The sequence below is a fragment of the Typopeltis vanoorti genome, chromosome 9 (assembly GCF_054136105.1).
Source record: "Typopeltis vanoorti isolate ZY-2024b chromosome 9, IOZ_Tvanoo_1.0, whole genome shotgun sequence".
NCBI classification, from domain to species: Eukaryota; Metazoa; Arthropoda; class Arachnida; order Uropygi; family Thelyphonidae; genus Typopeltis; species Typopeltis vanoorti.
The window spans coordinates 82,530,325-82,556,389 of NC_143557.1; the positions used below are offsets into that span (position 1 = coordinate 82,530,325).

Sequence of the window (26,065 nt, forward strand, 5' to 3'; positions counted from 1 at the left end):
TCATGCCCCATCCCATTTCAGTTAAATCTACAATGACATGAGGAACAGATATCCAATATTCTTTTACAGTTTAAAGTGCTGACTCACCAGACTAACTGCTCCTATTCATCTTTTCTGTCTACTTCAGTTCTGTGGAACAGCTTTCCTCATGAAGTATTTCTCAAAGAATATATCCAGTTCTTCAAAAAGTTCTTACATTTCTCTTGATGTCTAACTACATATGGCACTAATTTGCAATATACTTTGTGGGTCTCTTGTGTATTAGCGTGATAAGAAAAGCAAAAAAAGTGAAGGATTTCTTAGTGATGGAATAGGCACTGAAGTTTCAAGGACATATGAGAAGATGATCATATTTTTGTATAAAACTTATCAGTTCACAGATGGACTACACTGTACAGATACCTAGTTTTCACAGTGATGTGGAAATATTATAGTCCGACCACATAAGCAAGAGCTGTCATTGGCAGACTGCCAAGAACAGTCAATTCATGTTGAAGAGGTGAAAGTAATAAGGCAATGTATGAATTGGTCACCAACATGTGAAATCACGTGATTTATACATAAAATTTTCCAACTGTTAAACAAGCAAAATAGTTACCACTTTAAAAACTACAATGATCATAAAAGAGAAGTTAATTTTCTGACGTGTAATAATAAACGCTCAGCCCACAATACGGATTGATTACCCTATTATCTGAATGGATTCTCCTTCTTTTGACATGCACAGTGGGAGCCACTTATCAGTTACATATCAATGTGTACAAGGACAAGGTATTACAGCTGTTGCACAAACTGAATAAGAATTCAGCAATAGGAACTTAAGGGATATCTGCAAATGTGCTTAAAAGAGTGTTCAGCTGAACTGGCTATTCCTTTGATCAGGCTGTTTAATATGAGTCTCAGAACTGGGAAGATTCTGCAAGAATGGAAAGAATGTATGGTAATTCAATTCCATTGCACAAGGGTGGTGCAAAGAATGATGTATCCAACTATTGACCAATTAGTATCCCAGGAGTGGCAGTGGTGAAGATTTTGGAAAAATTGGTTAGAAATCACATTCGGAAATGGACTGACAGTGAATCTCTACTTTGCAATGAGCAACATGGGTTTACAAGGGAAGGTCATGTTTTAGAAACTTGCTTGCATTCTATAACAATGTTACCATTGAACGGACAAGGGGAATAGATACACCATGAGACTTTTGGATTTTGGTAAGGCTTTTGACAGAATACAGCATGGTAGAGTGTTGCATAAATTGGATAATATGGTTCTGATTATAGAATATTAGTGTGGATAAGAGAATGGCTGACTGACAGATATCAAAAAGTGGTATATGGGGGGGGGGGGATGTGAGTCTGCAAAATTTAAGAAGATTCTTTGAAAAGTTTAGTAAATTTCCAATAGATGCGACACAATTTATTCATTCATACCAGTGTCGGCATGTCATTTTTTTCATGACCTCTGGCAAAATTTTAGCCATGTGCGACATGGTTCTCGTTTGGCAAACATTTAAAATGACCGTGTTTGCATTTTTCATAAAATTGGAGAAAAACAAGTTTCGTGATAAACACTTTTATTTGAAGAAGTGGATGGCCACGAAGATCAAAGCTGAGTTAGATGCTGTTCATGGGGACTCTGCACCATCATTAAAGACTATTTATTTTCGGATAAATGAGTTTAAACATGGTCGTAAGTCCATTGAAGATAAAGCATGTTCCGGACGTCCGACTGAGGTCACTACAAAGGAAATGATTGACAAAATACATACATGGTATCGTTATGGAAGACTGCCGAGTGCAAGTGTGTGAGTGTGTTGAGATTGTAGACATTTCAACTGAACGGGTGTATAATATCCTGCACGAAAAATTGCAAATGAAAAAGCAGTGTGCGTGATGGGTGCCACGATTATTGACTGTCGATCAAAAACGCAAGCGAAAAGAATTTCAATGCTGTGTTTGGTGATGTTTAATCGCAATTCACAGGATTTTCTGTGTCGATTCGTGACTGTAGACGAAAGTTGGATTCACCACTACACACCTGAGTCCAAGCAGTAGTCAAAACAGTGGACAATGCCTGATGAAAGAGCATTGAAAAAAAAAAGCGAAGACTATTTTGTCAGCTGGGAAGGTGATGGCCACTGTTTTTTGGGATTCCCAAGGATTATCATGATAGTTTTTTTTAAAAGGGTAAGACAATAACAGGAGTCTATTATGCATCATTGTTGGACCGTTTAAAAGAAGAACTGAAGAAAAACAGCCAATATTGGCACACAAAAAAGTGCTCTTTCATCAAGACAATGCACCGTCCATGCATCAGCCATCGCAATGGCAAAATTGCATGAATTGAGGTTCAAATTGGTTCCACATCCAATGTATTCTCCAGACTTGGCCCCATGAGACTTCTTCTTCTTGTTCCCAAACTTAAAAATTTGACTCGGTGGGAAAAAATTTTCTTTGAAGAAGGATGCCATCAAGGCTGTCAATGACTATTTTTCACAATTTGACAAATCCTACTTTTTAGATGGGATGAAAAAATTGGAAACTTGCTGGACCAAATGTGTAGACCTCAATGGAGACTATGTTGAGAAATAAAGGTGATTTTTTCCAAAAAAAATGTGTTTAACTTATTTTTTTACCAAACTTTTCAAACAACCCTCATAAGGTAACCAGGGTAGTGCATACCACAATGATCAGTGCTTGGACCACTGTTATTCAATCTGTACATTAATGATATTGGGAAAGAGACGAGCAACATACAACTAGTTGACGACGATGCAAAGATAGGAAGGGTAATCAGGAATACTGCTGATATGCAGTACTTGCAGAATGATTTGAATAGGTTAGAATTGTGGACATGGGAAAATGGATGTCATCTCAATGTCAGTATAAAGTCATTAACTTCGGCATGATTAGATATCCAATGTCGTATTATATTAGTGGGATTATGCTTGAAGAAATAGATGAGACTACGGATCTTAGAGTGTTAGTAGATAGGAAGTTGAAGTTCAGGGGGCCAATGTAGCAAAGACTGCAGATACAACTCAAAAGATAATTGCAATGATGAAACGAATATTCACATGTAAAGATAAGGATGTCATTTTGCCTCTTTACAAGGCCTTAATAAGACCTCACTTGGACTATTGTGCACAGGTCTGGTTTACATTGTCATTCTGATACAGTGGAGAGAGTTTGAAGGAGAGTGTTAAAAATGATACCAGGATTGTGGGATAGTGATTATGAAGATAGATTGAGAATTTATAGACTGCAGACACTAGCAAACAGGAGAAAGAGGGCATCATATGATTGAGACACACAACTTCTCAAAGGTCATACAGGATTTCAATTAATGGAATTTTTCAATTTATGGAGGGTGGGGAAAGGACAAGAGGGCATCCTTGGAAGCTGAGAATGAATGCTGCTAAGAACCGGGTGAGGGCTAGATTTTTCTCTCATAGGGTGGTGCATGATTGGAATGGATTGCCATTGGATGTTGCGAGTGAAAGCAGTGTGAATGAATTCAAGAATAAGTATGATGGCTGACGTGTCGTACGTGGCCTCCCTCAATGGGTCCCTGACTCTCTGGAGGTCTCTCTTAATAATAATAATAATAATATATTGAAAGGATTTTTTAAAGGGAAAAAGGGATAAGGAGAGGATACCTCTGGAAATTCCATATAGGGACAGTTGGTGAACAGAGGTTCGAGGATGTATTTGCTTCTTGGGAAGTGGTGGGCAATCAGGTTGTGTTGTCAGGGAAAGTGTTGTAAATGCAAGACTCTCCAAATGAATTTAAAAGGTGATATAATAATAGGTATTGTGACATTTATAATGCACCTCTTGAAATGGTTGATGCCATGGAGGTATGTTTTTTTTGGGGGGGGGGGGGACAGGAGTGCTCTGGACTTGTGAAACAAAAAATAGAATTGCTGCTTTTGTCACAATATGTGGGTGATGAACTCTGATCAGCATCCAATACTATTAGATTAATGGATAGCAGGCATAAATGGCAATACAAAGCAGATTATTAAGCAAAACAAAAGTTATAGTTATGCCGAGGAAAAAGCTGATCTGAAAGTGTAAATAATCTTCATTTCTATCCATAAAATATTAGAGCATTCATGTTACTTTGCTCTGATATGGACTCCTAGGCTTTCAGGCAATGAAGAGATGGTAACGAGGATACAGAGACAAATTATCAAAATGACATGGAATACACACGTTATATGACTGGCTGAAAATATGGACTATGTTTAGTGGTGGGTTTAATCTTGTTGCAAAGACATAAAACTGTTAAGCTGTTCTGAATACGGATTTCTTCTTTTTATCAGAATCTCTGAGAATACAAAAGGGTACTTAAGGAAAGTACTGTTTTTTATGCAGCAAATCAATGAGAAAGGATAAGAAACATTTTAATGATTTGTTACTGATAGACAGGTGTTATAACAGTTGAATTAATCCTCTTGGAGTTCATCTTGAAAAATAATGAAAATTCTAGACTGGATTCTCACACTGAATTAAAACATTAAATTATTAGACCCCCATGAAAAACATAAAGTAATAATTATTACAAAAATATACTTTTATATGATCTGCATAAGTGAATCAATTATCTTTGGCCATAAAAACATGCAGCAAGGTTGCATACCTTTACTTCACGTCTTCAGATTCTTCAATAATGTATCTTAACTCACCTTCAATAACATGATTTTCAGGTACATGAATAGTAGTCAAGTGCTCATTTGAAGATGCATCTGACATGCTGAAACTAATATAAACAAACTGCTCATTAATACTGATAACAACAATAATAATAATACATTTTATTATCATTACAAGTTTCTTTCAAAAGAATATCATATACGTGAGTGGTCTGAAAAGTTCTCGGCCTAACAATGAAAAACGAATTTATAATTTCAAAATTATTTTTATTTTTCAACATAATCTCCCTTAAGACCAATACATTTATTCCATCGATGCTTCAGCACCATTATCTGGTCCCTGTAGTGGTTCTCAGTAAGATCGATCTGCAAAATACCCCTCTACAGCTGCAATCACCCCTTGATTCGAATAAAAATGCTGACCAGCGAAGAAGAGTTTTAGTTTTGGAAAGAGATAGAAGTCAGAGGGAGCCAAATCTTGGGGAATAGGGTGGATGTTCCAACAATTCATAGTGCAGATCCCTCATTTTCCCATTGCCAAAACACCTTTGTGGGCAGGTGCATGATCCTGATGAAAGATGAATTTTTTCTTCTGCAAACCGGGTCTTTTCTCATGAATTTTTTCGTCTAGTCTCGTTAAAAGATCAGAATAATATTCCCCAGTTATTGTTTTACCCTTTTAAGATAATTAATAAACAAAATGCCTTTAGCATCCCAAAACACTGATGCCATGACCTTGTCTTCTTTTGCACTGAACAACCAACTTCTGTCCACTGTTTTGATTGCTGTTTGGATTCTGGTGTGCAATAGTGAATCCAAGTCTCAACCACAATAATAAATTGATGCACAAAATCAGTTTTATTTTTGTTAAAACGCTCCAAGCACTGTTCAGAGATTTTCATGCGACTGCGTTTTTGATCTGTGTGGCACCCATCTCGCACAAAGCTTTTTCATTTACAATTCTTCCTGCAAATGAAAAATATATCCTACACTTTCTTTTGAAATGCCTATAGCAATTTCATGTACTTTGACTGGCTGGTCATTCAATACCATATCATGCACTGTTCAATGATTTCTGGTGTTGTTACACTTTTTCGATGTCCTTCACGTGGATTATCTTGAAGGCTGGTACGAATGCATTGAAACTCAGCAACCCATTTCTTAATTGTCGAAAACGAAGGAGAAGAGTGCCCCATAAACTTTTATGAACTTCGAATGAATTCCTTTTGGCATTAAACCTTCTTTTACAATGAATTTTATAACCACATGATACTCAATTTTATTCATTTCAAGGGATGCAGACAAACAGTTTAGCTTCCGACAGATGTATAAAACAAACTACTTGATAGAATGGCTTGCAATTTCACATGAATGCTTATGACAGATGTACCAACTTAGAAAAAAAAAAAAAAATCTTGCTGATAGTGTTGCCATTTATGGTCAAGGTCGAGATCTTTTCAGGCCACTCACACATAAGGGAATCACATTTAGAGATATCCAGTTAATACTGACTTTTGTAGAAATTGAAAATATGTTTACTAATGTCACTGAGGCTAAAAACATTCCTTATACATATCTAGCCACTTTTTAAATGAATTCTTCAAATGTATTGTTGCGAGGAGGAGGCAGGATTTGGACATACTGGAGAGTTGAAGAAAATGAGCTATGTAGTAGTAAAAGAGAACCCAGCAGATTATTATTATTATTCTCACCAAACCAAATTAGTCAAATGACATATCATGTCTGACAAATGTCATATACAATGGAACCACCTTTAATGGGTGGGATTCATATAAAAATAAATAAAAAATATGTCATTCACATAAAGGAAAAGATTTGAACATTTTCCATGATAATTTTTTCAATGACACTTTTTTTTCTTTTCAACATCATACTCAGATTAATCCATGAACTAAAGAATCCATGAGGATTTCTACTGGCTTGTTTGGCTAAATTCTTTACTTTTCCTTCCCTTTCTCAATTCTACTTGCTTAGGGATCCCATTTTTTGAAAACAAAAAACTGGGACACAATAAATTTTGTAGAATTAAGGGCAAAGAGAAATAAATTTTATTCGTTAACATTATGTATTTTAAAATAAAAAAATTAAATATTTATTTGAATTTGAATTTGATTTGGCCAAATTACACACTAAAAAGTCTCCTGGTTCTGATGGCATTCTTTCAATTGTTCTGAAGGGTTTGTGTGTCAAAACTGACTCCTGTCTTATGTCGCCTGTATATGCTCTCTTACTCCACTGGCATCTACCTCACAGCATGGAAACTAGTCCCTAGCAGAGTGACAAATTACTACCATCAAACCATCACCCAATCTCTCTCTCTCTCTCTCTCTCTCTCTCACACACACACCTCAATCTTCCCTAAAGTAATGGAGAGAACCTATCATATCCAACTCCTATGCTACCTTGAAGGTACCCAAATGATTGCCAGTATGGATTCCACTGCTGCCAATCAACAGGAGATCTGCTCACATGTTACACATCTCTGGATGACAATGTCTGGAAATCTCATGTGAATATCAGTCAATATCTCCAATCTCCAAAGCCTTGGACGAGATCTGGCCCAAAGGTCTATTAAGCAAGCTCCCATCATTTGGTCTATCCCACAACTTCTGTAATTGGGTCACCAGCTTTCTGACTGGATGCATACTATGTGGGATGGTGGATGTTCCTTATCCTCTCACGATGACTAACACCAGAGTTTAACAAGAGTCTGTTCTCTCACTGAACCTCTTCCTTTTGTATATCAGTGACTTAATCCAGCCAACTATCAACTCAGACACAGCATGCTGCAAATCTTCCTTTCATTTAGCACATCTGGCATCACACAAACCACCTCGACTTACAGAGCATCAACATTCACTGCCCTCAAGTTTGATCTCCAAGCTGTCCTCCAATGGGTTCAGATAGTCTTGTCAATTGCAATACAAAATACATTTCTGTCTTATTTCCCACAAAAAGGAATAATTTTCTTCCAGTATTTTTCCTGGAAATTCAGGTTTTTCATCCTGCATATAGGTAAATCACCCATGAGAACACATACAATTTACAGACAATATATACTAGTGGTGGTGTGGTGAGTGTTAGATGGTGCCATGTGTTGATGGTAGTAGTGTTGTGTAGTTAGAGGATTAAGTAAGGGAGAGGCCGAGTTGTAGTGGAGCAGTGTACCCTCCCACAATCAGTCATTGGACTTCTTGGAGGTATCATGTAATAATAATAATAATTAACTTTGATAATACTAAAATCTCTAAACAAGATGAGATCTCTCTCCTCCTTGGAATTACCCTGACATCAAACCTCTCCTGACATAAACACATCACAACCATTGTCTCCTCAGCTTTCAAAAAACTAGGATTTCTTTTTTGTTCAAAGCATTACTTCACCTCTGAATAGCTGTTTGCTTGATATAAATAAAAAAACTATCAAATATTGCTCTCACATTTAAGGAAGTGACTCTGAGAGTCCCTTAGAATACTTGATTCAATATAGAAGAGGACAATCAGATTAATTAATGACCCATCTCTTACCAAATCATACCACCCATTTCACACAAGAGTCTAGTTTCTGAAATGTGTTGCATCTATAAATATTTCCATGGTAAATGTTCTCATGATCTAGCATTAATAATTCCAGCTCTCTCTACAAATTCTGTTGGAGCACATGCAGCTACCTAACATTCCATCACAGTCCAGTCCAAAATTCACAGAACAAGTTTCACATAGTGCAATCCCAGTCCTAATGTCTTAATGACTTCCAGATACTTGGAATTTGAAAGACATTCTCATCATGTACTTCTGACCCTTAAATTTTCCCATCCTCCCAGGAATAAAGCCTGCTTTTCCAGAATGAAATGCTTCATCAAACAGGTCCACTATGGCATCTGCATTTGTCACTTCATCCCCCTCCCCTTTTTTTTTTCATTTAACAATGACATTCATCCACAATGATTTCTTCTCCCACCGGCCACATAATGAAAGAATTCCTTAGGATTTTCCTTGAACTGTGGTGCTAATCTCTTTTCATTTTTTGTCTTCATACTATACTAGTCACTTTAATGGCTTGAGTCTTATATTCCTCATGCAACTAATCTCTACTCTCTCTGTCTTTTTCATCTGCAATTCCTGTTTGATTTTCACTTGAGAAATGCAATTTGCCATTACAGTTGATAAACATTTCTCTACTAGTCCCCATGCACTGCTGATATCTCTCCCTTGCAATTCTTCTATCTGTGAAACTGTTCCTAGCTGATTCCCAAGATTATTATAGTCCCCTGCCCTTATAATTCAACAAATTCTTTTCTTTTTGATACTTCTACATGTCTGTTCAGCCTCTGAACTGAAGACTACACGGTCACTCTAACCAACAGGGCAAGATTTCTGCATATGTTTAGCCTCCAAATGAAGACTACATGGTCACTCTAACCAATGGGAAACAAGAGTGACATCTCAGTTATAATTAGATGCTCTGATGCAAGGATCAAATCCAAAACTCTTAATCTTTGTGTTCCTCCTACTACATATTGTCTAAGACATTTGTCCCTCATGAATTCCAGAAATTAAATTCCCTACTACTGCATGTTGTTCCCCCCTGCTCAGGTTATACTGCCATCTTCCATAATGATCATTCACTTTGCACTCGCCAAACTGATTTGCCTAAACATTTCCTGCTCATCACCATCTGTGTTCCTTGACCTATAGCAACATCCCACTAAATATCCTGTTCTATCCACTTTCATCTTACACTTTCAAAACTATTAGTGCCATTTCCTTCCAAATTCTCCACTCAACTCATCACTTATCATAAGTGACACTCACCACCCCATTTGCCTTTCCTATCATGCTGAAATATGCCTTTCTACTTCTGTTCCTGTCAGGATATCATCTTTTTTCAATCATGTTTTACTGATTCCAATAATCTTTAGATAAGATGAGGTTATCAACCACCAATTAACTTCATTTATTCCTGAAAAACTACAGCATTTGTATAAACATTGATGCATTGGCACAATTTCTATACCTATTATTATTCCTTCTAGACTCCACTTGATCCTGCAATGTATCATACATTCTCCCATCTCCCAAGTGATTATCTAAACAAAAGGCCATTCCTGCAACCATCCACTCCTGGAAACTCTAGTTTCCCCTGCCCTAAGACTCTTACTTACCCAGAGGACAGCAATCTCTCCAGATGCCTATGCCATTCCATGTTCAAATGCAACCATCTCTTGCACACAGCTCTCTTTCGACATATTCTCGGTATCATGTCATTTAGTATTGCTGCTCTCCTCCTCAATTCTATATTATCATATTTGGGCAACACATTCTTTCCTCTCATACTTTTCTGCTGCATGGCTCCTAACACTAATCTTAAGTCTCCCACCATCCAATTCACACTTCCTCTCAGATCATTTGTACTAACCATCACTATCACCTCATCCATATTCTTACCTCACTTTATTGCCAAAGACACACTCTATCATTCCTTCAGGCAAGCATTCCTCTAACATTCTATTCTGCACACCAAGAATTACTGAATTTCGACATATCACTTGCCACAGATATATTTATTCCTTGCTCACCTGTATCCCTCACTTTCTTTCTCTCTCTCTCTCTCCCCTCCTTGGACTCTCTCTCTCTCACTTATCATCTGCCTTCCTCACATCTCTTTATCTCTTGCTCGTGTATATTCTAAACTTTCTCTCATTTCTTCCTCTTTCATTTGCCCATTCTCTCTCTCTCTTTCTTTCATTCCCATAACTTTCAATTTCTTGTTTGTCTTAGAGCAGTTAGCCTTTCAAGTCTTCTAATCTCTCCTTTCACATGAATCAACTCATTTTTCATACCCTCCACTTCTTCTCTCAGTACCTCTATTTTCCTCTCTAAGCATCTGACTCTCACTCAAGATTCAGTGACAAACTTTACAATATTCTTCAGGTCCTCCATATCCATAGTCAAGTTCTTAGCCACATCATGTTCACCCATCTCCCCCCCCCCCTCAATCATGCTACTTGTAACTCTCTCTCTCTCTCTCTCTCTCTCTCTCTCTGGAAAAAAAATGCACTCTTTTCATCTCTCTTTCATGCACCACACATGCATCCCCTCCTCCCATCTCACTTACTTGCCATACTTTTAAATGAAGTACATTTTTTTAAGTCCATGCTTATTTAAGATAATTATGGATGAAAGAATAACAGAAATTAAATGGAATAAAAATTAGAAATGAAATTTAAATTTGGTTGGAGATGCAGATGATTGATGATTTAGTATTATTTGCAGGGAATGACAATGACTTACAAAGGTTATTATTTAATTTCCAACATATATGCAGAAGTTTTACCAAGGAAATATCAAAAGAGAAATCAAAAACAATGTACCTGCAAAAGAGCCAATACAATATTGGTTCTTCTGCAATTGCAGAAGAACCAATGGAAAAATATTGGAATAAGTAACGAATAAACACCTAGGAATAACCATTAAGGTGAAAATATAACTTAAAATGAAGTAACAAAAAAAATCCCTGGCTAATAAAATATCAGAATGTTTGAATTCACTTATATGAAAACTAAAGATCTAAAGTTCAAAAGAGAGTGTATACATCAATAGTCTGAAATGATAAACATTAAGCAAAATACAGTGGTATCTCACTAATCCGAACCCCATTAGTCCGAACCTCCAGTAATCCGAACTGCGGTTTGAAGAAAAAAGTTTTATTTATTACTTATTATTATTTTGTGTACTATTATTTTTATTTAATAATTATTATTTTAACTATTATTATTTATTTTATTATTAGTAGTACAGTATTTTTTTCATACCGTCGATTGTATGGTTATACTGGAGGCCTATTTTGATGTATTGTGTTTCACGTTTGCTTTTTTTATACTGTACAGTACGTACTGTATTGTCAGCATGAATCACAAATATACACAAAAAGAGGAAATTCAAAACGTGCATAATTTGATTAAAAATATAAATCCATATGTTGAAATTTCACAAACAGTTATTATGGAATGGATTACAGGTAGAACCGAAAGTGAATTCGAAATCGAATCAGATGCTGAAATTATAAATATGATGCTACAGAATGAATTAGAAGACGATGATGATGATGAAGAATTCCAAGAAAAAAAAGTAAAACATGAAGAGGCAGCTGAGTTTTAATATGTGTATAGAATGTTCTAAGCAGAATGATACACCATTCCACAAAATTTTATTGCTAATGCATCTCTGAGAAGAAGCATTTGAAAAAAATTTAGCTTCCAAGAAGCAAAAGAAAATCAGCGACTTTTTTTACAAAGAAATACATTTTTTTGTGTTGTGTACAAAAAAGTGATATTTTTTATGCAAATTAAGTTATGTACTGAACTATGCAGTTTTATTAAATCAGAATCCTCAACAATACAGGTACATACAAATTAAATGTTTTACTAAAATAAACTTGTGTACTGTATTATTTTTTGTTTTACATTACAGTACAGTAACTTTTTTTCTATCAGTTACTTCATTTATTTACAGAATTAAATTGATGTACCATTAGAATCTGATTATTTTTGTCTTAAACGCTAGTTATTGTTGTCTCTTGGGGAAAAATTCGTTAATCCGAACGGGTACGGTTTTTATTAGTTCGTATTAGCAAGATACCACTGTAGTTAATACAATAAAATTTGATAGAACAAAAAATGAAAAGATAAAAAAAAGAGAAGATCAGAATAGAAAAAAAAATAATTAACAGAATGAATTCAAAAAATAACAGTTGAATAAAGAAAGCTACTGAAAACCAAATACAAAAAGCAATCAACTAGGAAAAAAACAAAACAAAAAACCCAGACATTTCCAGTATTGAAATATTGCAATGCAACAAGTTGAAGCATAAAGCGAAAAGCAGACTTTTCTTTCCTTACTGTGGCAATCACTTTCCTAATCTGCACTTAATGTTGGACCTCTTTATCACACACTTCATATTTCCTCCATAATAATTTCTTTTTATGCACCTCTTGCTTATGATTATACTTATCTATTTAATTACCATGCAATTTATCCTCCTACATCTGTGGATGTATATTTATTCACAGATGCACTTATACATAGTGCTTATCTAAGTATTATAATAATATGATCATATTCCAGCTTAGTTACTAAGTGGGTTACTAAGAGAGCAGATAGTTACTATCTGCTCTCCAACAGGAATATCTCTATTTGGATATTGCTGTGGACGTGAATGTATGTTTGTAAATGTCTTTAGGCTTTAAGTGGTAGATGATTTTTTCACTTCTTAGTGAGAAAACAGCACTCTCCTTATTGAAGGCATGAAGTGACTTGAAAAAGCTTTATGTTTGATCAATACAGTAGGATTTCCAGATTATCCAGCTTATAGTTTACTCAAGGTATTAAAAATATTCTAGGTTTATTATTATTATTATTACCCCAAGACATCATGGAGTCGAAGACTCATCTGGGAGGTCCTTTTATCACACACACACACACACACAGCTCATCATACTGCTCATCACACTGTCTTAAACACACTCAAACTCCTTGCAGACACCACACTCTCAGGCAAGGCATTCCAATCATTCACAACTCTGCACGAAAAAAACCTGACTCTCACTTCCCTACTCACACCTTCTTTATACAGTTTCCAGGGATGACCTCTGGTTCTTCCCTGATCTCCCACTATTTTCTGTAGAACTTCTCCAGTTGATCCAATTACAACCCCTTACCAACTTGTAGGTCTCTATCATATTTCCCCCCTCTTTCTCCTCCTGTCCACCAGACTCTGCAAATTACATCTTCTCAATCTTTCCTCATACTTGACATTCCAGAGGTCAGAAACTACCTTAGTCAGTCGCCTTTGGACCCTTTCCAACATCTCTTCATCCTTCTGAAAACCAGTTGACCAAATCTGGGCACATTAGTCCATGTGTGGCCTAAACAAAGCCTTATACAACGGAATAAGAATCTCCCTAATTTAACACATCAGTGTCCTCTGCATCATTCCCAGAAGCCTTTGTGTTGTCTTCACAATTTTGGCTATGTGTTCCCTAAATTTCAGATCCTTATCCACTATCACCCCCAGATCTCTTATTACCTCTTCCTCCAAGAATATATTCTCACCAAGCATAAATTCTGCATCCCATCTTTGTTTTCCAAATTTTAAAACCTTACATTTTGCAACATTGAACCACATCCCCATTTCCGTGACCAATCACTCAATTTATTCAAGTCTTCTTGTAAGACCACAACATTTTCACTACTCTTCATGGTTCGTCCCAACTTTGCATCATCTGCAAACAAGTGAATATCTCCATCCAAATCATCACCAATATCATTAATATACAAGTTAAACAAGTTATTACCTTTTGTTTGGGCGTGGGATTTGCATTAAAAAAAATATAAGAATCATAGCACCAAAATGCAAGCAAAGAATGATGTCAATGCTATCAAAAATTAAGCAAAGGACTCTTCTAGTAACAGTACTAATTGCTACTTACTTAGCTAGAGGTAGTTCAGTAAGTAGCAACTGGTGCTGCTGCTACTGCTTGATGAGTTATAAAGTAATATACACTACTAAGGATCATATAACACCTTACATCATACTGAGAATTAATTTCTAAACAAGTTCAGATTTTACTGAGGTATTTTATGAGCACAAGTCTTTCATCATCAAATTTCAAACTTTATAGTATGAAAAGGATGCTGAGAAACTACAAAAGAGTGACAGCCTCAAGTGACCAATATAATTAATCCAGAGATCCCAGTGCTGACCAACTGGATGACTTAGCATCTATTCAGGAAAAAAAAATCCAGAAAAAAAAAAAAAAAATATATATATATATATATATATATATATATATATTAACACCAGACCTCTATGGAGTCTAAAGACTCATCATGGGAGGCAAACACTGTTACACACAAAGCCCATCAATCTGTACTTTAAACTCATTCAATGTATCTGCATTAACCACGATGTCAGGCAATGCAATCCACTCAGCAACCATTCTCCATGCAAAGAACCTGTTTCTTATGCCCCTGCTAACACCCCTCCCTCCTTATATAGTTTCCAGGTATGTTCTCTTATTCTACTTCTTACATTAATCCGGGAAGAATTCTTTACCATTTTATTTTATTTTATTTTAAATATCTTCGCACTGAAATGCAGTGCTACATACTATGGTCTACCAGAGCAAAGGCTAATGCCTTTACCGCAATGGGCCAGAAAGGCTTAAGCCAAAATACATCACGATCTCTCCCATGCCACTTAATCTAGCCCTGATTAAGTCAATAAATTCATAACCAGGTAGGAGTCTAGTACCTTCCCGTACCCATTGATGCTGGAGAGGAACTCTGTATATTCGTGTCCTAAAGCAGCACGAAGATATCAGTATCAATAATAACACAGTCAATCAGACCTTTCTTATTTCTCTCCATGTGAATTTGTGCACATCTTCATGTTGAAACATGATGTCAGTAATAACCAGATCCATAAATGGATGCACCATCAACAGAACTATATAGCTGTGTAGCCTGTTTCTTATGCCCCTGCTAACACCCCTCCCTCCTTATATAGTTTCCAGGTATGTTCTCTTATTCTACTTCTTACATTAATCCGGGAAGAATTCTTTACCATTTTATTTTATTTTATTTTAAATATCTTCGCACTGAAATGCAGTGCTACATACTATGGTCTACCAGAGCAAAGGCTAATGCCTTTACCGCAATGGGCCAGAAAGGCTTAAGCCAAAATACATCACGATCTCTCCCATGCCACTTAATCTAGCCCTGATTAAGTCAATAAATTCATAACCAGGTAGGAGTCTAGTACCTTCCCGTACCCATTGATGCTGGAGAGGAACTCTGTATATTCGTGTCCTAAAGCAGCACGAAGATATCAGTATCAATAATAACACAGTCAATCAGACCTTTCTTATTTCTCTCCATGTGAATTTGTGCACATCTTCATGTTGAAACATGATGTCAGTAATAACCAGATCCATAAATGGATGCACCATCAACAGAACTATATAGCTGTGTAGCCTGTTTCTTATGCTCTGCTGATGCAATACCTATCAGTTGACGGTATACGCTATAGTATGCTGATGGTCCTTCTGGATAATAGGACAATGAAATGAAATTTCTACAAATTTGAGAAGAAGTAGATATTTCGAATTTCTTAATACTATTATAATGGAAGCATGGGATAAGCCAGTGGAGGGAAGGGACACCAAGTCTGCCGTCCTTCACCATGGCATGAAAATAGGCAACAGGAGTACACTACTAATGCAGGGGTCTTCAACCTTTCAGACAGTGCAGGCCGCATTAAAAATTTCAATGAAGCCCGCAGGCCACTAAGCTATACTGCAGTATTTAGAATTCTAAGATGCTTTCCAGATTCACAAGGAATGCTGTGCATTTGATACTTTACATAAAATCCTATAAAAATAAACAAACTCAGCTTTAAGAGCGTAGGTAGGAGTCGGGTTCATGATAAGTAAATACAATCAATACTTGAAAAAAGATAATTTAATGAAGAAAACATTCATTTTTTACAATGTCAATGGGTAACTTGGCAATGTTTTTGCTTGACCAGCTTGTCGATGTTGGCATCAATGTTGGAAGTCGCTATGCGCAGAGTATTCTCGAGATGTTGGTCCATAATCTGAGTTCTTGTCTTGGACTTCACATGCTTCATTCTGGAGAAGAACTGCTCACATAAGTATGTGCTTCCTAACAAAGCACACATTTTCAAAACATGCCGGTGAAGATTAGGGAATGCATCCTCAGAAATGTAGTCTTCGTAAAATGTAAGCAAGGGCACGTTGAATAATTTTTCTCTCAAAGAAGAGCTGTTTTGGAGTTCAAGCAGCTCCATTTGTACTGAGCCTGGCATTTCGGCAGCATTGACACTGAATGGCATTGAAAATAAATCTAAAGAAGACTGTTGGTTACGAAAATCTCTCTTCGAACTCACTTTGCAACACGGCTAATTTTGTAGCATATTCATCAAGATGGACTCAGCGAGAAGCTGAAAACGAGTTAAGTCTTTTTTTTGCGAGTTGTGCCTCCCAAAGTTTGAGTTTGGCCACAAAAGTTTTGATGTGATCAAACAGAGTGTGCGCACCAGTTGATCTTTGGATTGTAGCCACGTATTTAGGTCATTCATATGCAATGAGATGTCGGTCACAAAGGCAAAGTCTGGCATCCACTTCGGATCGTTAAATTCCGCAATCATATTCCCATTGGTTTGCATGAATTGCTGTATTTCAATCCTTAAGTCAAAGACTCTTTTAAGAACCTTCCCTCTGCTCAACCAATGCACATCACTATAATAAACCACATTGCCATGATCCGCTTCGCACTCTTGTATCAAAACTCTTGGAATTGATGATGATTTAATCCTCTTGCCTTAAAAATGTTGACAACAGTCACAATAACTTTCATGACATTCTCAAATCCAATAGTTTTCGCTCACAAATTCTCCTGGTGGATTAAACAGTGGTAATGGATGAAATCTTTTCCTTCTAGTTCTGATTCTTTCCATATCAGAGCGACAAACCCTTCGTTCTTTCCAAGCATAGCAGGGGCATCATCAGTTACAACATCCTCGAGGTTGGTTAAGCTGAGGTTGAAATGCTTGAGCATTTTCTTGGCTGCTTCAAGAATATCAGTGCCTTTCGTCATTCCCTTCATAGGTACAAGCACTAGCAGTTCTGTCACATTGAACTGTTAATCAATGCCACGGACAAAGATAGCCAGTTGTATGTATCCTTCACATCTGTGCTCTCATCTAAATCAAGTGAATATGATGTAAATTCGGACGACCGTTTTATTTAAAGTTCCTTCAATGTCATTGGCAAGTTCTTCGGCAATTCATGCTACAGTTACCCCAGACAAACTCGGTTTTTTAACACTTCCTTATTATTTGGGCACAGAATATCCTCAGCAGCAATGAGACACTCTTTCACACACTCGCCGTCCAAGATGGCTTTTGATTTTTAGCAATTTTTTCAGCTATTACATAAATTACTTTGATGCATGCTTTGCTCTCAACCCTCTGCCTTTTAAACGTACCCTGCTGGCATTTTAAATCAATTTGGAGACAGTTCACTTTGTCCACACAAAGCCGTCCTTGAAGGTGATCAAAATTGATCACCTTCAGCATGAGGATCAATGACAAGGGGTCATCCCTGAAAGTTACAAAAGTAAGCTGTGAGCAAGAGGATGAGGAATGGTTTCTTTGCATGGAGGGTGGTTGAACCGTGGAATGCATTGCCTGAGAGAGTGGTTAGAGCAAGCATGGTCAATGATTTCAAGGAGTTGTGTGGTGTGATAAACTTTGTATTTCCTAAGAACGACCTCCCGCGATGAGTCTTTTGACTCCATGGAGGCCTGGATAATAATAATAATAATAATAAATTGGATGCATGCTTTGTCTCATAGTGTCATTTTATATTGTATTCTTTTGATACCGACACTGACTCAAGACAAATTAAACACACTGGCTTATTGTCGATCGGTACAAAAAAGTACAAATTGGTCCACTTTTCATTAAAAACCCGACAAGAATTACTTGATTAACGCTTTTTACTCGAAGACGCCATAGTGATGGAAGGTGAACCCAAAAAAATGATCGGTTATTATCCACTGAATATGTCTCACACTAATGAAAAAATTTTTGGAAATATAAAACCACAATAGGCTATGGCTGACACGACGAACCTGCGTGCACTTATACACGAATATCACACTGTTTACGACACTGACTATGGATGAGATCCTCTTGTATTTATATGAAAATAATGAAGAATCAAGAACCTTCGAGATGTATCTGGAAGGCACTCGACAGCTCACTCAAATGAACTACTGCTTCTGCCATCTACCCGTGACATTAGTACTAGTACTTAAGTACTGCTTGGTGCTGGTAGATGGCTGAAGAAGCATGTCTATTTAATATTTATTTTTACAGGATTTTATGTAAAGTATCAAATGCACAGCATTCCTTGTGAATCTGGAAAGCATACAATTCTAAAAACCACAGTATATCTTGGTGGCCAGCAGGCTTCATTGAAATTATTTTTTATTTAATTGCATTTTAATGTTAAGTAGTTATTTTTTCAAAATGGCTGGCAGGCCACGGCAAAGAGCTCTGCAGACCATGCGTTGAAGACCCCACGATCTAAAGGAAGCCTAAGCCATGGACGAACAGCAGAGTGAATAGCCCTATTCATAGGGGATAGTACTGAGACACAGATATGCCCGAGTATCAACTTATGATAGTACCTAGGGAGCAAATAATTTAAAAGAAGAAAAAGCCTTTGCTGGGGTTTGAGAGGAGCTTTTCTTAAAGATGACAAAGCATTTTCTAAAGAGAAGGGAATGGAAGACTGTCCTTTTGGTGTTAAGAAGATACCAAACTATCTCCATTCCTCCAGGACAGTCAGGCAGTGCAATGGCCTATCGTGCAGGAAAAACTCAATATTTTCGACCTCTAGCTTCTTGTCATGCCACGAATGGACAAGTGCTAATGAGCAGGACTCTACATTTATGGTAAGACCTCTAACATGAAAGAATTGACTGCTGGTCAAAGAGTTTGTCAACATAATGCTGAAGTTTGCTGATATCATGCCCATTAAAATGAGCATGAATAATGTCTTTAAAGGTTGTATGATTATATTATGCTAAAGGTTGATGGTTTAAAAGCTGATGCTAACTTAGAAATCAGAGCCTCTGTTGCTAAAACTGATTGTTGAAGATCAACTCGATGTCGAGTAGGAAAGGAAGGTGGGGTGGGAGGTATAGAGATATTATCTACCTCGCCATTCTAACCTAAGTTCTAAACCAAAAAGTTCTATAAGCTCATTAACAAGCTGTTTGTAGCCTGCTAGTTACTGACTTTTAATAGCATTAAAAGTATGATGAGGCAGCACATCAGTCAAAGCCTCATTTAAGTTCCTAACACTTGCTGCCACCAAACGAACTTCATTGGCAGCAAGAATATGCTCCTCCTCTGAACTCCAGTGTGTTTTAATGCACTCATTGCAGATAGCAGCATTTGCCTCAACAGGATGTTGAGAAGAACGGTGCACTCCAAGTCCAGAAGTAAATGCACGATTACATTAAGGGAAGATAAAATGATGAATGTCCGAAACTGCCAACCTGTGGGAACACTGATGACTTGTACCAGTAGAAAACAGTTGATTACAATTCTTACAGGCACATTATCAAACAAGTCCCAAACATCGGAATCAATCTTCATAAACAACTCAATTATATCCCCCCCCCTTCCTCCTATTCACAAGGGACTTTGCAAACTGCACTCTCTCTCTCTCTCTCAATCTGAGTTCATAATCCCATATCCCAAAGATCAGTCACGACCTTAGTCAGTCTTCTCTGGACTGTTTCCGATATATATCCTCATCGCCACATGAAAACCAGGAAACCAAATATGTGCACGATAATCCATAAGGCCTGATCAAGGCTTTATACAATGGAACCAGAACCTCTTTATTTCTGCAAGTTAAGGTCCTCCATATCATTGCCATAATCTGATGTGATGTCTTCACAACTTGTGCAATGTGACCTCTGAACTTCAGATCCTTGTCCACTACTACTCCAAAGTCTCTTAACTCCTTAACTTCCAACAAAATTTCTCTGGCAAGTGAATACTTTGCATCCAATTGTTGCCTATCAAATTTCAGAACCTTACACTCTGCAACATTGAATTGACAGTTCCATACTGTTGCCCACTCATACAATCTGTTCAAGTCCTCCTGTAAGGCCACAATATTTTGATTCCTCATCATTCTCCCAAGTTTTACATCATCTGCAAACAGTGTATATTACTAGTTAAACTTATCCCAATATCATTAACATACAAAAAATAACAATGGTCCCAAAACAGACCCCTCAGCACACCACTAGTGACTTTCCTTTTTCAGGATACCGCATCTCCATAAACATGCTGATACTTATCTGACAGCCAGTCATCTATACAATTTACCAATCTAGCATCCAATTCCATCTGCCTCAATTTATGAATATATGATATAGTTACCAACTTGTTACGTGGCTATCTAACAAAATCTTTTGCATACTCTAAGTATACCACTGTATATCCATCTGCCTTGTCCAATACATTTGTCACCGTACTATAGTGCATAAGTAAATTGGTAAAACATGCCCTTCCTTTAACAAACCCATGCTGACAATCCCAGAGAACACCTGCTGTTATCAATCCACTTCTGTATCTGTGTTCTCAACAACCTCTCCAATACCTTAACTACAACTCCAGATATATATACAAATTCGCCTATAATTTGTAGCCTTAGTCTTATCACTACTTTTGTGAAATGGAACAGTTTTGCCTTCCTTTAAGCCTTGGCCTACCTGTTTAACAAGAGTCTTGAAACAGCACAAGTCCCAAAGGGGGTGGATATGTCATCAAGTCCATTGCCTTATTGACATCCAGTTTACTTAACTCCTCATATACCTCTTGCTCACTATTGTCGTCTCTCATTTCATTATCTACACTTCAGCTTCTGATTTCACACTGAGGATGAAACACCTTGATGAACTGCTCATGGAATACATCGACTGTATCCTCTGCAGCAGTTACCAATCTCCCACTTTCATCCATTAACATCATCTTACCATAACATTCTTCTTTAGACTTGCCACATATCGAAAAAACAAATTGAAAAAGACATAACCCTTAATTCTCATATATTATATGAGAATTAAGGGTTATGTATAAAAAAAGCATTTATTATAATGCTTTTTATACATCTTCTAAATGTAGTACTTTAAAAAAGAAGAAGTACTCCACCATATCAATGCAATAACTGGTACTTTAATATGCATCATGTATACTACACCGCTGTGACAATAATGTGATTTTTATGTACTTCTCTGAAAGGCATCCCCTTAAGCTAAATCTTGATGGAACAGCTGTCTACAAAATGTCTCTGATATGGTAAAGTTTTTTTAGGGAAAAAACCCTGCTACCTTCATATGAAACTGATAACTCAACTTCAAATGAAAATCTCTACAAAGATTCCTCTCGTCACAAGAAACAAACTAAGGTTTTTTTTCCAATTAAAGGGTCATTTTTCCAACTGCATTATGGAGTACTATTTTTTGTAGCATTAATAAGTGTGGAGTAAAATAGAGCAATGACTGTTTTATCACAATGGCTCTGATACAGAAAGACAAGTAACCAGGCACTAAAGGTATTGGACTTTTAAGACACGATCTCACTAATTGTGTGATGGGAAAAATAGATTTGCAAGGAAAATCATTCCTAGGTTTATTAGTGTATCCCTTCAGTGGACCTAGGCCAAAAAGAATATAAGCTGTCCTGAAATCTTCAAAAAGTTTAGTTTGGATTTTCTCTGGATGAGCCCACTGACACCAAATCATGGAGAACACTCACTACATGCTTAACCTGTAATATTTTATTATTATTATTATTATTATTATTTTCGGGCTACTCCAGGGAGTCCTTAGACTCATCGAGGGAGGCCCTAAACATCATGTCCACACAACTATACGACATTCTCACAGTATCTATCATACCTTCCCTTGAACTCGCTCACTGTCATAGCACCCACAACAGACTCTGGCAGCTTATTCCACTCATTTACCACTCTAAAAGTAAAGAACCCAGCTCTAACACCACTGCTAACCACACTCTTGCCCAGCTTCCATAGGTGTCCCCTAGTTCTCCCACCACCAGTCCTGATCTCAAAAATATCTTCTGAATTAATCTTATAGAATCCTTTTAGCAATTTGAATGTCTCAATCATATCTCCCCTTTTCTGCCTATCGACCAGTTTATGCAACCCACAAATCTTCAAACTGTTCTCATATGTTTCATTCCATAGACCTGCTATCATCTTAGTCACTTGCCTCTGGATCCTCTCCACCATCTCCCCATCAAGAAGGAACCGAGGTGACCAAATCTGTGCACAGTAGTCAAGATGAGGTCTTATCAAGGCTCGGTACAGAGGCACAATAACTTGCTTGTCACTGCTCGTTATGGTATTTTTCAACAACCAAGTGAGTTGATGAGCTGATTTAGCTACTTTTGCAATGTGCCCCCTAAACTTCATCTCCCTATCCACCAACACTCCCAAGTCCCTGGCCTCATCAATCTCTTGGAGTACAGTTCCACCCATGTTGTATACTGCTGCTAATCTTTTCACCCCAAAATGCATAACCTTACATTTTGTCACATTAAATTGACATCCATTCTCCTTAGCCCAGAACTCCAATCTATCTAAGTCATCCTTCAAGACTTTGGCATCTTCTGCATTCACTATCGCCCTTCCCAACTTTGCATCATCAGCGAACAAATGAACTGTTCCACTTAGATCCTTCCCTATGTCGTTAATGGACAGATTAAACAGCAGTGGACCAAGAACAGAACCCTGCGGCACCTCACTAGTCACAGGACGTCTTTTGGACTCCACTCTTGAATAAACCACTCTGATATCTCTCGATCAACCACCCACCTATCCATCTCACCAACCCTATATCCATTCCATATGTTGTAGTTTAAGGATTAGAATTCCATGTGATATCCTGTCAAACGCCTTTGCCAGGTCCAGCAGTATCACTGTAAACCCATTTCCCTTATCCAGTTCAGCTGTCAACTTGTTATAAAACTTGAGCAAGTTACTCAGGCATGATCTACCCTTTACAAAGCCATGCAGTCCCCTGTACAGTATCTCATTTTCATCAATCCATTCCTGTATTTTTCTCTTGACTACTTTCTCCAAAACCTTGACAACAACTCCTGATATGCTGATCGGTCGGTAATTTGCAACCATAGTCTTGGATCCTCCTTTATGCAGTGAAACTATTTTCCCCTCTTTCCACGCCTTTGGGACTCACTAAACCAGACCCGAGACTCAGATTAAACAACATGGTCAAGGGCACTGATAATTCCTTAGCCGTTTCATGCAAGACCCGTGCCGGTATACCATCCAATCCCACAGACGTATTGACATTAAGGTTCTGTAATAGACTATTCACCTCCACTTCATTCATCACAATTCCCATATAAACTAATGGCTCCTTCATTTTTTCAATGTCACCACCTGGATGATATTACTGAGCGCGCACTTTTGCAAAGTGCGCACTCAGTAACTCCACTATATCGACTGGTTCAGTGACTTCCTTACCATCGTCATTCCTTAAAATCATTTTGCCATGTACAGTTTTTTTTCTTGCTTGCAGCATATTGAAAGAACTGTTTGGGATTCTCTTTTGCTTGCATAGCTAGTTTCCTTTCATAATCGGCTTTTGCTGTTTTTACCACACTCGTTACCCTTCTGGCCTGCACTTTATACCGTTCGTGCGCCTGCAAGTCACCCCTTTCTTTAAATTCCCTCCACAGTTATTTCTTTTTTTGCAGCTCAAGCTTAATGGTGTTATTCATCCATTTAACCCCTACTTGTTTTACTATTCGGACCCTAGGTATACAATCAGCCATAACCTCCTGTAAATGCTCCTTGACCACTTCCCATGCTCTATCGATGTCCAGCCCTTGCAGTTGTACATGCCATGGCACTGATCCAAGCAATCTCCTAAGCTTGTCATACTTGCCAGCATGGTAATTCCACATATACCCTGTCTTAATCAAAAATTCCACACCTTTAGCCACCTCCCAGGTCAAGGGAGGTCACTTGACCTGGGAGGTCAAGTGACCTTATGATCACTCTCACCAATAGGTGGCAACATGGTCATATTCATTACAGTCAAATTGTGAGATGCTATTGCCAGGTCAAGCACTCTCACACCACTAGTATTTTCAATTACATGCTGTCTCAGATAGTTATCCCTTAATAATTGAATAAAATCCATTTCCTTCCTCACATGTGTCCTCTCCTCCTTCCAATCAGTGTTACCATAATTAAAATCCCTCATAATAATTACACTCCTTCCACTCATTTCATCAATTTGTTTATGCATACTATCTCCACCATCTATTCCATCACCTGGTCTATAGCAGCACCCAACTGTATATTTTATTCTGCCAGTCTCAATCTCACACCAAATAGCCTCAAATGAGTTCCTTTCACTATCCTGCACAACAACCCCAGTTCTTCTTGGCTGCAGTTCATCAGCTATCATCAATAACACCCCTCCCCCCATTTTATTCTCTCTGACCCTCCTAAACACACTATAACCTACACATTCTATCCCACTAACTATATCATCTTTCGTCAGCCATGTTTCACTAATACCAATAACCTGTGGCCAGGAAGAGCCAATCAAGGCCAAAAATTCTTCCTTCTTGTTCCTAATACTCCTGGCATTAGTATACATGAAATGCGGTGATCCCTTTGTCCCACCCCTATCTTGATGCGTTATTCTAAATGTCCCATTCCCATTTTTTGTCCTTAGTGCTGGCTCAGGAACATTATATACATTTTTACACTCGACTGTCTCACTGATGTCTGCATATCCACTCCCCCCCCCCATCCTTGGTAGTTCTAGTTTCCCTGGTTCTGCACATCCATTTTCACTTCATTCAGCAACACTTTTTCCAGTCTTCGCACACCAAGTCCATTCAAATGCAGGCCATCCATCTTGTATAAGTCCTTTCGCCCATCAAACTCATTCCACAAACATTCATTGAGAACAGAATGCAGGAATCATTGCTTTATGGTGTTGAACTTCTTAAGGTAGGTCCTGGAGCAGGAAAAGATTAATTCACATAAATCTCTTAAGACCATCATAAACCAGATAGCTAGTTAATCACATTCTATCTTATAATAGTATCTAACCAATATTAGTAATGGAAATGAACAGTCAGTTGCTTAAATGTCAAGTTTACTATCTTTCCGGCAAATGAAAACTGTATAACTGCTAACAGGGTTGCTGGTATAAATCTTGAAATTATGAAAAGCATTAAAAGTTGTAACCAAATAGGAAGAACAAAGTTCCCAAAAGATTGACAGACCTCACCTCAATCTCCAGTCCATTTGAACTAAAAATCTTTATTTCCCTTAAGCTCCTGAAGCAGACATCCTAACATGTCTGCTTGAGGAGAAATTGGCCTGACTTGTTAAAATGTGAAGAAGACTTCTTATGTCTCTGCTACTGGGGTCTCCTACAACTTCTTGGTCTGTGAATGCCTTTAAACAGTGTCTATAAAAATGGTTCTGTGAAAACTCTAGCAACTTAACTATTAGCTCAGCTTTGCTGCAAAAATCCCCCCTTCTATATTTCACAGTCAGAAGGAGTTTTAATAGCAGAACTGAAGGGTCGGGAGAATTTTTTTTTTTACCATGTAAACAGTAAAGAAAGTTCCTTTGTCTTATATTAAGTTCTGAATGAGCTAATTACTACATAAAGGAGCTTTATGCAATTTCTTTTGAGA

At 37.4% G+C, this 26,065-nt stretch overlaps 1 protein-coding gene across 2 annotated transcripts in view; it reads right to left on the bottom strand.

Annotated features, from left to right (window-relative positions):
• Positions 1-26,065, bottom strand: part of LOC150103204 (protein BANP-like) — a 329,769-nt gene that overhangs the window by 262,051 nt on the left and 41,653 nt on the right. The window contains exon 2 of one of the 2 annotated variants that reach the window (XM_090398157.1): positions 4,691-4,764. In XM_090398157.1, the coding sequence (XP_090254283.1) occupies positions 4,691-4,757 (67 nt within the window). In that variant the 5' untranslated portion in view covers positions 4,758-4,764. Of the gene's footprint in view, positions 1-4,644; positions 4,767-26,065 lie in introns of those variants that run through there. The other variant, XM_090398158.1, reaches the window with a different exon arrangement.